This window comes from Nerophis ophidion, linkage group LG23 (genome assembly GCF_033978795.1).
Source record: "Nerophis ophidion isolate RoL-2023_Sa linkage group LG23, RoL_Noph_v1.0, whole genome shotgun sequence".
NCBI classification, from domain to species: Eukaryota; Metazoa; Chordata; class Actinopteri; order Syngnathiformes; family Syngnathidae; genus Nerophis; species Nerophis ophidion.
This window is the reverse complement of record NC_084633.1, coordinates 39521470-39535338: the sequence shown is the minus strand read 5'-3', so window position 1 is coordinate 39535338 and position 13869 is coordinate 39521470. Positions and strand designations below refer to the sequence as shown.

The following is a 13869-nucleotide window of genomic DNA, read 5'->3' as shown; positions in this document are numbered from 1 at the left end:
GACATCATTTAGGACCAAAACCCTAAAAACAAGTATAAAACCCCGTTTCCATATCAGTTGGGAAATTGTGTTGGATGTAAATATAAACGGAATACAATGATTTGCAAATCCTTTTCAACCCATATTCAGTTGAATATGCTACAAAGACAACATATTTGATGTTCAAACTGATAAAAAAAATTTTTTTTTGCAAATAATCATTAACTTTAGAATTTGATGCCAGCAACCCGTAACAAAGAAGTTGGGAAAAGTGGCAATAAATACTGATAAAGTTGAGGAATGCTCATCAAACACTTATTTGGAATTGGGAACAGGTGGGTGCCATGATTGGGTATAAAAGCAGCTTCCCAAAAAATGCTCAGTCTTTCACAAGAAAGGTTGGGGCGAGGTACACCCCTTTGTCCACAACTGTTTGAGCAAATAGTCAGTTTAAGTACGTTTCTCAAAGTGTAATTGCAAGGAATTAAGGGATTTCAACATCTACGCTCAATATCAAAAGGTTCAGAGAATCTGAAGAAATCACTCAACGTAAGCGCCATGGCCAGAAACCAACATTGAATGACCGTGACTTTCCATCCGTCAGACGGCACTGTATCAAAAACCGACATCGATCTCTAAAGGATATCACCACATGGGCTCAGAACACTTCAGAAAACCACTGTCACTAAATACAGTTGGTCGCTACAACTGTAAGGGCAAATTATAGCTCTACTATGCAAAGCGAAAGCCATTTATCAACAACATCCAGAAATGCCACCGGCTTCTCTGGGCCCGAGATCATCTAAGATGGACTGATGCAAAGTGGAAAAGTGTTCTGTGGTCTGAAGAGTCCACATTTAAAATAGTTTTTGGAAATATTCGACATCGTGTCATCCGGACCAAAGGGGAAGCGAACCATCCAGACTGTTATTGACGCAAAGTTCAAAAGCCAGCATCTGTGATGGTATGGGGGTGCATTAGTGCCTGAGACATGGGTAACTTTACATCTGTGAAGGCACCATTAATGCTGAAAGGTACATACAGGTTTTGGAACAACATATGCTGCCATCTAAGCGCCGTCTATTTCATGGACGCCCCTGCTTATTTCAGCAAGACAATGCCAAGCCACATTCAGCACGTGTGTAAACAGCGTGGCTTCTTAAAAAAAAAAAAAGAGCACGGGTAATTTCCTGGCCCGCCTGAAGGCCAGACCTGTCTCCCATCAAAAATGTGTGGCGCATAATGAAGTGTAAAATACGACAGCGGAGACCCCGGACTGTTGAGCAACTGAAGCTCTACACAAAACAGGAATGGGAAAGAATTCCACTTTCAAAGCCTCAACAATTAGTTTCCTCAGTTCCCAAATGTTTATTGAGTGTTGTTAAAAGAAAAGGTGATGTAACAGTGGTGAACATGCCCTTTCCCAACTACTTTGGCACGTGTTGCAGCCCTGAAATTCTAAGTTAATTATTATTTGAAAAAAATAAAAGGTGTATGAGTATGAACAACAAATATGTTGTCTTTGTAGTGCATTCAACTGAATATGGCTTGAAAAGGATTTGCAAATCGTTGTATTCCGTTTATATTTACATCTAACACAATTTCCCAACTCATATGGAAAGGGGATTTGTAAAACACTAACATAAAATCTGCTTAGTGAGAAGAAAGATCTTATCAGACAGAAAATAAGCAAATATCACCCAAATTTGAGATATTTCATCTTACTTAGATTTCACTTTTTGCAGTATAGTAGCAGTATGATGTCACTACTTCTCTAAGCATTAGATAGATAGATAGATCGATAGTACTTTACTGATTCCTTCAGGAGAGTTCCTTCAGGAAAATTAAAATTCCAGCAGCAGTGTACGGAGTTGAGATCAATTTAAATAAAAGTAAAAAGTAAATAATGGGGGTTTAAATGGAAACAAAATAGAGAAATATTACAATAAGAATAACAACTAAAAAGCAACAATGGGAATAAAAATATAACAGTAAAATAAGAATATAATAAGACAAAGTAGGCAGTAGTGACCATGTTATGAAAACGTATTGCACTGTTATTGTTTTGCATCCCCTGTCATCCTAGTACCCCCCGCCCCCTGCCCCAGAGAGGAGTTGTACAGTCTAATGGCGTGTGGGACAAAGGAGTTTTTGAGTCTATTAGTCCTGCACTTGGGCTGAAGCAGTCTAGCACTGAACAGGCTCCTCTGGCTACTGATAACGCTATGCAGAGGGTGACTGGCATCATCCAGGATGCTCACTAGTTTGTCAACAGTCCTCTTCTCTGCCACCCTCACCAATGTGTCCAGTTTAATTCCCATTGTAGAACCGGCCCGCCTGATCAGTTTCTCAAGTCTGGAGCTGTCCTTCTTAGATGTACTGCCCCCCCCAGCACACTACCATGTAGAACAGAACACTGGCAACCACAGACTGGTAGTACATCCACAGGAGTTTTACCTGTTATTATTATTACCTCTGCAAAGAACAAAGGGCCCTGTGAAGGAGGTCCAGGTCGGTGGCTGTCGCACTCTGGTCCACTCCGTGGGCAAAGCCGCCTTTCGCCTGCACAAGAGAATGTCTCGCTTGCAACTGTGGACCAGGTCGGCCTTGTGGACAAAGGTGAATATTCCTTGACCTGAAAACAGTGAATTGTGCTGGCTGAGGTTTGTTTTGCACACGCACACTGGGCAAAGATGGAAATGATTGGACATTACCAACGTGCGGCGTGTGGAGGAGGACCCACCTAGGCGAGGGAAGCAGGCCGAGCAGGCCTGCAGGAATTCATGCGTGGCTGACAGAGGGTTCGAAACTGGAAAACACATATTCTTCTGCTTTGACGGCAGGAAAAAGTCAGATTCAATCCTTGCAAAGCAGACGCAAACACAACTTGTTGCAGTTAAACAAGACTTACTTTGTTCTTGCTCCCCAGGGGTGGCTTGATGGGAGGAAGCACGCCGTGAGAGATTGTGAGGGCTGAAGAGCACACGGAGAACATATAGGACACGTTAGGTGTTAACATGCAGAAGCTCAACAGAATAAGCACCCCACAGTCCTATTACACATGTGGTAAGCAACATGTATTTACACATGGACAATTGGACCAGAAAAAGCCAACATTTATGTATCTGCGCATGAAATATTGCACTAAATATGAATACATCACTTTTAGAATGGAAATAAAAGTATTTCTGGCTTGTTTATATACAGTCCCGATCAAAAGTGTACAAACCCCATTTCCATATGAGTTTGGAAATTGTGTTAGACGTAAATATAAACGGAATACAATGATTTGCAAATCCTTTTCAACCCATATTCAGTTGAATATGCTACAAAGACAACATATTTAATGTTCAAACTCATAAACAGTTTTGTTTTTGCAAATAATCATTAACTTTAGAATTTGATGCCAGCAACACGTAACAAACAAGTGGAGAAATGTGGCAATAAATACTGATAAAGTTGAGGAATGCTCATCAAACACTTACTTGGAACATTCCACAGGTGTGCAGGCTAATTGGGAACAGGTGGGTGCCATGATTGGATATAAAAACAGCTTCCTAAAAATGCTCAGTCTTTCACAAGAAAGGATTGGGCGAGGTACACCCCTTTGTCCACAACTGCGTGAGCAAATAGTCAAACAGTTTAAGAACAACGTTTCTCAAAGTGCAATTGCAAGAAATGTAGGGATTTCAACATCTACGCTCCATAATATCATCAAAAGGTTCAGAGAATCTGGAGAAATCACTCCACGTAAGCGGCATGGCCGGAAACCAACATTGAATGACCGTGACATTCCATCCCTCAGACTGCACCGTATCAAAAACCGACATCAATCTCTAAAGGATATCACCACATGGGCTCAGGAACACTTCAGAAAACCACTGTCACTAAATACAGTTGGTCGCTACATCTGTAAGTGCTAGTTAAAGCTCTACTATGCAAAGCGGAAGCCATTTATCAACAACATCCAGAAACGCTGCCGGCTTCTCTGAGCCCGAGATCATCTAAGATGGACTGATGCAAAGTGGAAAAGTATTCTGTGGTCTGACGAGTCCACATTTCAAATTGTTTTTTGGAAATATTCGACATCGTGTCATCCGGACCAAGGGGGAAGCGAACCATCCAGACTGTTATCGAGGCAAAGTTCAAAAGCCAGCATCTGTGATGGTATGGGGGTGCATTAGTGCCCAAGGCATGGGTAACTTACACATCTGTGAAGGCACCATTAATGCTGAAAGGTACATACAGGTTTTGGAACAACATATGTTGTCATCTAAGCGCCGTCTTTTTCATGGACGCCCCTAATTATTTCAGCAAGACAATGCCAAGCCACATTCAGCACGTGTTACAACAGCGTGGCTTCGTAAAAAAAGAGTGCGGGTACTTTCCTGGCCCGCCTGCAGCCTAGACCTGTCTCCCATGGAAAATGTGTGGCGCATTATGAAGCATGAAATATGACAACGGAGACCCCGGACTGTTGAACGACTGAAGCACTACATAAAACAAAAATGGGAAAGAATTCCACTTTCAAAGCTTCAACAATTAGTTTCCTCAGTTCCCAAACGTTTATTGAGTGTTGTTAAAAGAAAAGGTGATGTTACACAGTGGTGAACATGCCCTTTCCCAACTACTTTGGCACGTGTTGCAACCATAAAATTCTAAGTTAATTAGTATTTGCAAAAAAAAAAAGAAAGTTTATGAGTTTGAACATCAAAAATCTTGTCTTTGTAGTGCATTTAACTGAATATGGGATGAAAAGGATTTGCAAATCATTGTATTCCGTTTATATTTACATCTAACAGATTTTCCCAACTCATATGGAAACGGGGTTTTTATGTTAGATCCACTATGGACTGGACTCTCACTATTATGTCAGATCCACTATGGACTGGACTTTCACTATTATATTAGATCCACTATGGACTGGACTCTCACACTATTATATTAGATCCACTATGGACTGAACTCTCACTATTATGTTGGATCCACTATGGACTGGAATCTCACACTATTATGACAGATCCACTATGGACTGGACTCTCACTATTATATTAGATCCACTATGGACTGGACTCTCACACTATTATGTTAGATCCACTATGGACGGGACTCTCTCACTATTATGTTAGATCCACTATGGACTGGACTCTCACTATTATGTTAGATCCACTATGGACTGGACTGTCACTATTATGTTAGATCCACTATGGACTGGACTCTCACACTATTATCTTAGATCCACTATGGACTGGACTCTCACTATTATGTTAGATCCACTATGAACTGGACTCTCACACTATTATGTTAGATTCACTATGGACTGGACTCTCACACTATTATGTTAGATCCACTATGGACTGGACTCTCACACTATTATGTTAGATCCACTATGGACTGGACTCTCACACTATTATATTAGATCCACTATGGACTGGACTCTCACACTATTACATTAGATCCACTATGGACTGGACTCTCACACTATTATGTTAGATCCACTCTCACACTATTATCTTAGATCCACTATGGACTGGACTCTCACTGTTATGTTGGAACCACTATGGACTGGACTCTCACACTATTATGTTAGATCCACTATGGACTGGACTCTCACACTATTATGTTAGAACCACTATGGACTGGACTCTCACACTATTATGTTAAATCCAATTTGGACTGTACTCTCACACTATTATGTTAGATCCACTATGCACTGGACTCTCACTATTATGTGTGTGTGTGTGTGGGGCGTTGCCCACATATACAGTCCTCTCCAAGGTTTCTCATAGTCATTCACATCTTTTTCTTGCCCTTATGTGGGCTCTGAACCCCGGATGTCCTTGTGGCTTGTGCAGCCTTTTGAGAAACTTGTGATTTAGGGCTATATAAATAAACATTGATTGATTGATTGACAATCTTGAAAGTGCTCCAGCGACGAGCAATCAAAGACTTGTTTGTGATATTTTGAAAAACAAGCAACAAAAGAAAGTTATTTTCTACTTGTAAACATACAACTTTTGATGTTTTTTTTACCCACTTTTTGTCGCTCCCACAACGTTATTCCTCTCTCCTACAGCGGCCCTTGCAATTACATGCACATGCGTCACGGGCAATTGTGCAAATGAGACAACGACATAATGTAGCCGCCACCACAGATAAGATAGCAGTGCTATTCACGGGAAAAGACTGAGAAGTTATAATTACCAGAGGAGCTGAAGTTGCAGAGCTGATCCAGGCCTGCTCCCACCTCGGGGAGGGCGGGCGAAGAACCACCTTTCACAGAGGGAAACGAATCCAGGGAGTCCAGGGAGTTCAGCGGGTCCACACCAGCAGCAGAGGTGACGCCCACAGGGTGAAGCTCGCTGAGCAGATCGTCGAGCGACTTTTCCCGCTCCTGCGGGTCCGTTCTGGACGGATGGGCACACCGGGGAAGGTTGGAGTCGTCGCCCAGCGAGTGAAGCGCTTTGGAGTTGAGGTTTGGAGCATCGCCGGGCGGGGGGCAGAGGTCATCCAGGGCGTCCAGCGGGTTGTGAGCACCGAGCGAATTGGAGCCAAGTTGTGTGACGCCTGAGCTGAAGAAAGCTGGCGGGAGGTGAGGCGTGGGCAGCACCAAGGGGCTTTCTCTGCTGCCAGGGGCCGCTCCTTCTAGAACGACCATCTGACACACACACACACACACACACACACACACACACACACACACACACACACACACACACACACACACACACACACACACACACACACACACACACACACACACACACACACACACACACACACACACACACACACACACACACACACACACACACACACACACACACACACACACACACACACACACACACACACACACACACACACACACACACACACACACACACACACACACACACACACACACACACACACACACACACACACACACACACACACACACACACACACACACACACACTATTGATGTTATTAACAAACATTATTGAGATTCCAATTCAGTTATTATGTAATAGTGACAACATTATCTGTGGTTGATTTCGATGTATTTTCTTGGTATTTCTTGTATTTATATATATCCATCCATCCATTTTCTACCGCTTGTTCTGTATGGGGTCGCTGGAGCCCATCTCAGCTGCACTCGGGCGGATGGTGGGGTACACCCTGGACAAGTCGCCACCTCATCGCGGGGCCAACACAGATAGACAGACAACATTCACACTTACATTCACACATTAGGGCCCATTTAGGGTTGCCAATCCAATCCATCCATCCATCCATCCATCTATCTTTTTCCGCTTATCCGAGGTCGGGTCGCGGGGGCAGCAGCCTAAGCAGAGATGCCCAGACTTCCCTCTCCCCAACCACTTCGTCAAGCTCTTCCCGGGGGTCCTACCGGTCGGATATGCCACCTAAACACCTCCCTAGGGAGGCGTTTAGGTGGCATTCTGACCAGATGCCCGAACCACCTCATCTGGCTCCTCTCCATGTGGAGGAGCAGCGGCTTTACTTGGAGCACTCCCCCTCCCCCTCGTGGCTGAGCTTCTCACCCTATCTCTAAGGTAGAGCTCTGCAGCGGCATAGCTCGGTTGGTAGAGTGGCCGTGCCAGCAACTTAGGGGTTGCAGGTTCGATTCCCACTTCCGCCATCCTAGTCACTGCCGTTGCGTCCTTGGGCAAGACACTTTACCCACCTGCTCCCAGTGCCACCCACACTGGTTTAAATGTAACTTAGATATTGGGTTTCACTATGTAAAGCGCTTTGAGTCACTAGAGAAAAGCGCTATATAAAAATATAATTCACTTCACTTCAGCTCTGCCACCCGGCGGAGGAAACTCATATGGGCCGCTTGTATCCGTGATCTTGTCCTTTCTGTCATGACCCAAAGCTCATGACCATAGGTGAGGATGGGAACGTAGATCGACCGGTAAAATGAGAGCTTTACCTTCCGGCTCAGCTCCTTCTTCACCACAACAGTTCGATACAGCGTACGCATTACTGAAGAGGCCGCACCGATCCGCCTGTCGATCTCACGATCCACTCTTCCCTCACTTGTGAACAAGACTCCGAGGTACTTGAACTCCTCCATCTGGGGCAGGGTCTCCTCCCCAACCCGGATGTGAAACGCCACCCTTTTCCGGGCGAGAACCATGGACTCGGACTTGGAGGGTTGCCAATCAACCTATGTATTTATATATAGACTATTCAAATATATATACACATTTAAATTTAATATTTATAATTATGTTGTATTACAATTTTAAAATATATACATAAAAATGATCAGAGTTGTGGTTGAAAACAAAACAAAGGATGAGGAATAGGTCTAAAAAAAAAAAAAAAAAAAAGTTTTTCAGATTAATCGCGATTCTTGTTTGCAACAATTCTTAATCCATTTTTTTGTTTTTGTTTATATCCGTCTGGTTAGTGTGGGGCTTGCCCTCCTGGGGGTTCTTCAGACCACCAAGAACCGACATGAGACCCTGTTTCAGGGTTACAGTATTGTTTCATTTTTCAATAAGTCTCTCAGTTGCTTTCCAGCAATTGTCTTTTTTTCTTTCGTTCTGGCTCGCGCTCTGGCTCCAGCACCAACCCCGTCTCTCCTCCTGGCTGCTGCTTATAACATAGTGACAGGTGATTAGGTAACAAGGCCCAGGTGGGCCGTCTACGCACCTGTCGCTGATTTCGAAGCCGGTCCTGGCAACACCCCGTTTCGGTGCAGGCCCGCAGGCCACGCCCCCTCCACAGTTAGCTTCTGAATAACAATGTTATTACAAAGAATAAGAGACCAATTATACTCTAAAAATGTTAGTCTTACTTATAAATGCACGTGTTTAGTTGTGTTCAGGGTTAAAAAAATATTTTACGGCTTTTACGGAAATACATTTTAAAATATTTGGGTTCTTGGCTCTCTCAGCCAAAAAGGTTCCCGATCCCTGCTCTACACCAATGACTGCCGTAGCTCTCCTAGTGAATGGTGTGCACGAGGGCTGATACCGCGGTATTTTGGTTTCAAAGTCTTCACAATAATGCCGTGACATGTGAAATCGTCAAACAAAAACTTGATGTGTTGTTTTTATCTGCCGCTTAAGCGTTGGCCAGGTCTGTCCAGGCTGGCCGAGTCCCCTTCTATGATATCGAGAGAGACAAGCGGTAAAAGATGTTTGGATTGAGGATTTATAAAACAGTTTTTCAATTTCCTGTGGTGTATAATTATTTTTGGGGGTGATTTCCCTCCGTGATAGGCTGGCTGTGTTGCCTTGGTAACACTCGAGAGCAAAGTGGCACACTTCGCTTTGCAAGACGCAGACTTTCTTACCTGCGCCAAAGAGGTAATGTTTTGTTTTTGTGTTTGTTACCAAATAAATGACATGTTTTGAGGAAATGTCCAAAAAAAAAACAATTCCTCTCATCTACTAGGAAGCACAAACACACTTCACTTCCTGATCAACCTCCCACCCCATCTTGCTGGCCAGGCAAAGGATTCTGGGAGATGTAGTTTGTCGCCCAGTCATAAACCGTCACCCAGAAAAAATATTTCAAACGCAGCGAAACTATACGTCAAATTGCGAAGTATTGACATCGTTAAACGTTTAACTGCTGGTTAACTATTAAAAAAAAAATGTATTTTCTAAACAGAACTAAAAACATGTCTCCTGTGGAGGACACTGATTCTCTTTAAGGGGAAGTGCAGTTTTTTTTGGAGTGTTTATCGTTTACAATCTTAATGAAAGACATGACCATGAATGGATTATTTTTTTTATGCTTTTTTAAATTTTAAATATTAAATAAACATAAATACAAGTCCACTTACAGCGGAGCCAATGGGAGGTCCTTTATTCCGCCCATGAAAAAACAATAAAAAACATCCAAAAAGCGCCAACAAAACTTAATTTGTCTATCTGTGTTGGCCCTGCGATGAGGTGGCGACTTGTCCAGGGTGTACCCCGCCTTCCCCCCAATTGTAGCTGAGATAGGCGCCAGCGCCCCCCGCGACCCCAAAAGGGAATAAGCGGTAGAAAATAGATGGATGAATGGACTTCAATATTAACAAGTATTAGCGATATCCTAAATATTTGTTCAGTACAGTAGCATCGCTAACCGAACAAGGGACTCCTCCTAGTAGCTCCACCCACTCGGCAGATTACTTTATACATTTCTTTAGTATGAAAATTTAACTCATTAGAAAAGAGATTAAAGCTACAACTGGGTTTTATTAACACAGCTACAAAGGTACATATGTCAGATATTGCCCTCCTAAATAGTCTCTCTCTTTTTGATCAAGTAACATTAGAGGAACTCCTACGGCGTGTAAATGGGATAAAACATACAACATGTTTACTTGACCCACTTCCTAAGAAACTTATCAAGGAACTGTTTGTCATATTAGGACCATCAGAGCTAAATATTATAAACTTATCACTTTCCTCTGGCACTGTTCCCCTAGTATTCAAAAAAGCGGTTATTCATCCTCTGCTCAAAAGACCTAACCTCGATCCTGACCTCATGGTAAACTACCGGCCGGTATGCCACCTTCCCTTTATTTTGAAAATCCTCCGAAAAATTCTTGCACAGCAGCTAAATGAACACTTAGTGTCTAACAATTTCTGTAAACACTTTCAGTCCGGTTTCAGGGCAAATCACTCTATGGAGACAGCCCTCGCAAAAATGACTAATGATGTATTGCTAACGATGGATGCTAATGCGTCATCTATGTTGCTGCTTCTTGATCTTAGTGCTGCTTTCCATACCGTCCATCATAATATTTTATTAGAGCATATAAAACACGTATTGGTATGTCAGACTTAGCCTTGTCTTGGTTTAACTCTTATCTTACTAATAGGATGCAGTGTGTCTCCCATAACAATGTGACCTCGGACTACGTTAAGGTAACGTGTGGAGTTCCCCAGGGTTCGGTCCTTGGCCCTGCACTCTTCAGCATCTACATGCTGCCGCTAGGTGACATCATACGTGTTAGCTTCCACTGTTATGCTGATGACAGCCAACTCTACATGCCCCTAAAGCTGACCAACACGCCGGATTGTAGTCAGCTGGAGGCGTGTCTTAATGAAATTAAACAATGGATGTCCGCTAACTTTTTGCAACTTGCATGTTTATGTTGCAGCGTGGCTTCTTATGAGTGGAGAGTGGTCTTGTCTTGTCGCCAGCACATCCGTGTTTACCTGAGCATGCTCATTAGGGATGGAGTCCAGCAGGCTGTCCAAGTCGTCTCCAATCACCAGACAGTCGTCCAAAGTGTCCAGGCTTGCGGCCGCTCCGTTATTTATTTTGACAGGAAGCTCCGCTTGAGGCATGCTGGGTAAACGGACTGAGGAAACGAACACATGGAATCTGATTCAGTGTTCTGTTCAGTTTCAAGAAGATGTGCACGAAAATGAAGAAAAGGGTTCTGTGATGTTGATCCTCACCTGCCGCAGGTCCACTCAAAGACTTCATGTTGTTAGCAGCCACCTAAGTACGGTGCACATTAAAAGGAGAACGTCTCACAGTCAGTATATTTATCTTATAAGAGAAGAAGAAGAACAAGTTTGTGTATACATATATATATATATATATATATATATATATATATATATATATACACACACACATATATATATATATGTACACATAAATATATATATACACATATCTACATACATATATATATATATACACATATATGTACACACCCACACATACATATACATATACATATATATATATATATATATATATATATATATATATATATATATATATATATATATATATATATTCACAAACATACATACATACACCGCTCATCTGTCCATCAGTTGGTGACGTCTCTGCGCTGCTGACTTGTCTCCACTCAAGATGATCTCCTGCTGGTCTGACTATGGACTGGATTCTCACTATTATGATGGATCCACTACAGACTGGACTCTCATTACTTTGTTAGATCCAATATGGACTGGACTCTCACTATTATGTTTGATCCACTATGGACTGTACTCTCACTATTATGTTAGATCCACTATGGACTGGAATCTCACTATTATGTTAGATCCACTATGGACTGGACCCTCACTATTATGTTGGATCCACTATGGACTGGACTCTCAGACTATTATGTTAGATCCACTATAGACTGGACTCTCACTATTATGTTAGATCCACTATGGACTGGACTCTCACTATTATGTTAGATCCACTATGGACTGGACTCTCACTATTATGTTAGATCCACTATGGACTGGACTCTCACTATTATGTAAGATCCACTATGGACTGGACTCTCACTATTATGCTAGATCCACTATGGACTGGACTCTCACTATTAGGTTAGATCCACTATGGACTGGACTCTCACTATTATGTTAAATCCAGTATGGACTGGACTCTCACTATTATGTTAGATCAACTATGGACTGGACTCTCACTATTATGTTAGATCCACTATAGACTGGACTCTCACTATTATGTTAGATCCACTATGGACTGGACTCTCACTATTATGTTAGAACCACTATGGACTGGACTCTCACTATTATGCAAGATCCACTATGGACTGGACTCTCACTATTATGTTAGATCCACTATGGACTGGACTCTCATAATATTATGTTAAATCCAGAATGGACTGGACTCTCACTATTATGTTGGATCCACTATGGACTGGACTCTCACTATTATGTTAGATCCACTATGGACTGGACCCTCACAATTATGTTAGATCCACTATGGACTGGACTCTCACTATTACGTTGGATCCACTATGGACTGGACTCTCACTATTATGTTAGATCCACTATGGACTGGACTCTCACTATTATGTTGGATCCACTATGGACTGGACTCTCACTATTATGTTAGATCCACTATGGACTGGGCTCTCACTATTATGTTAGATCCACTATGGACTGGACTCTCACTATTATGTTAGATCCACTATGGACTGGACTCTCACTATTACGTTGGATCCACTATGGACTGGACTCTCACTATTATGTTAAATCCACTATGGACTGGACTCTCACTATTATGTTGGATCCACTATGGACTGGACTCTCAGACTATTATGTTAGATCCACTATAGACTGGACTCTCATTATTATGTTAGATCCACTATGGACTGGACACTCACTATTATGTTAGATCCACTATGGACTGGACTCTCACTATTATGCTAGATCCACTATGGACTGGACTCTCACTATTATGTTAGATCCACTATGGACTGGACTCTCACTATTATGTTAGATCCACTATCGACTAGACTCTCACTATTATGTTGGATCCACTATGGACTGGACTCTCATTATTACATTGGATCCACTATGAACTGGACTCTCACTATTATGTTAGATCCACTATGGACTGTACTCTCACTATTATGTTAGATCCACTATGGACTGGACTCTCACTATTATGTTGGATCCACTATGGACTGGACTCTCACTATTGCGTTGGATCCACTATGGACTGGACTCTCACTATTATGTTAGATCCACTATGGACTGGACTCTCACTATTATGTTGGATCCACTATGGACTGGACTCTCAGACTATTATGTTAGACCCAATATACACTGGACTCTCATTATTATGTTAGATCCACTATGGACTGGACTCTCACTATTATGTTGGATCCACTATGGACTGGACTCTCACAATATTATGTTAAATCCAGTATGGACTGGACTCTCACTATTATGTTAGATCCACTATGGACTGGACTCTCACTATTATGTTAGATCCACTATGGACTGGACTCTCACTATTGTGTTAGATCCACTATGGACTGGACTCTCACACTATTATGTTAGATCCACTATGGACTGGACTCTCACTATTATGTTAGATCCACTATGGAATGGACTGTCACACTATTATGTTAGATCCACT

General features: G+C 42.3%; 1 protein-coding gene across 6 annotated transcripts in view; it reads right to left on the bottom strand.

Annotated features, from left to right (window-relative positions):
- The window catches only part of LOC133541251 (zinc finger CCCH domain-containing protein 7B-like), an 83588-nt gene that overhangs the window by 48196 nt on the left and 21523 nt on the right, over positions 1-13869 (bottom strand). For 5 of the 6 annotated variants that reach the window (XM_061884531.1, XM_061884527.1, XM_061884528.1 and 2 more), the window contains 6 exons: positions 11409-11451; positions 11163-11308; positions 6184-6637; positions 2891-2952; positions 2723-2810; positions 2453-2614 (listed from right to left, as the gene is read on the bottom strand). In XM_061884531.1, the coding sequence (XP_061740515.1) occupies positions 2453-2614; positions 2723-2810; positions 2891-2952; positions 6184-6637; positions 11163-11308; positions 11409-11451 (955 nt within the window). The remainder of the gene's footprint in view (positions 1-2452; positions 2615-2722; positions 2811-2890; positions 2953-6183; positions 6638-11162; positions 11309-11408; positions 11452-13869) is intronic. The other variant, XM_061884529.1, reaches the window with a different exon arrangement.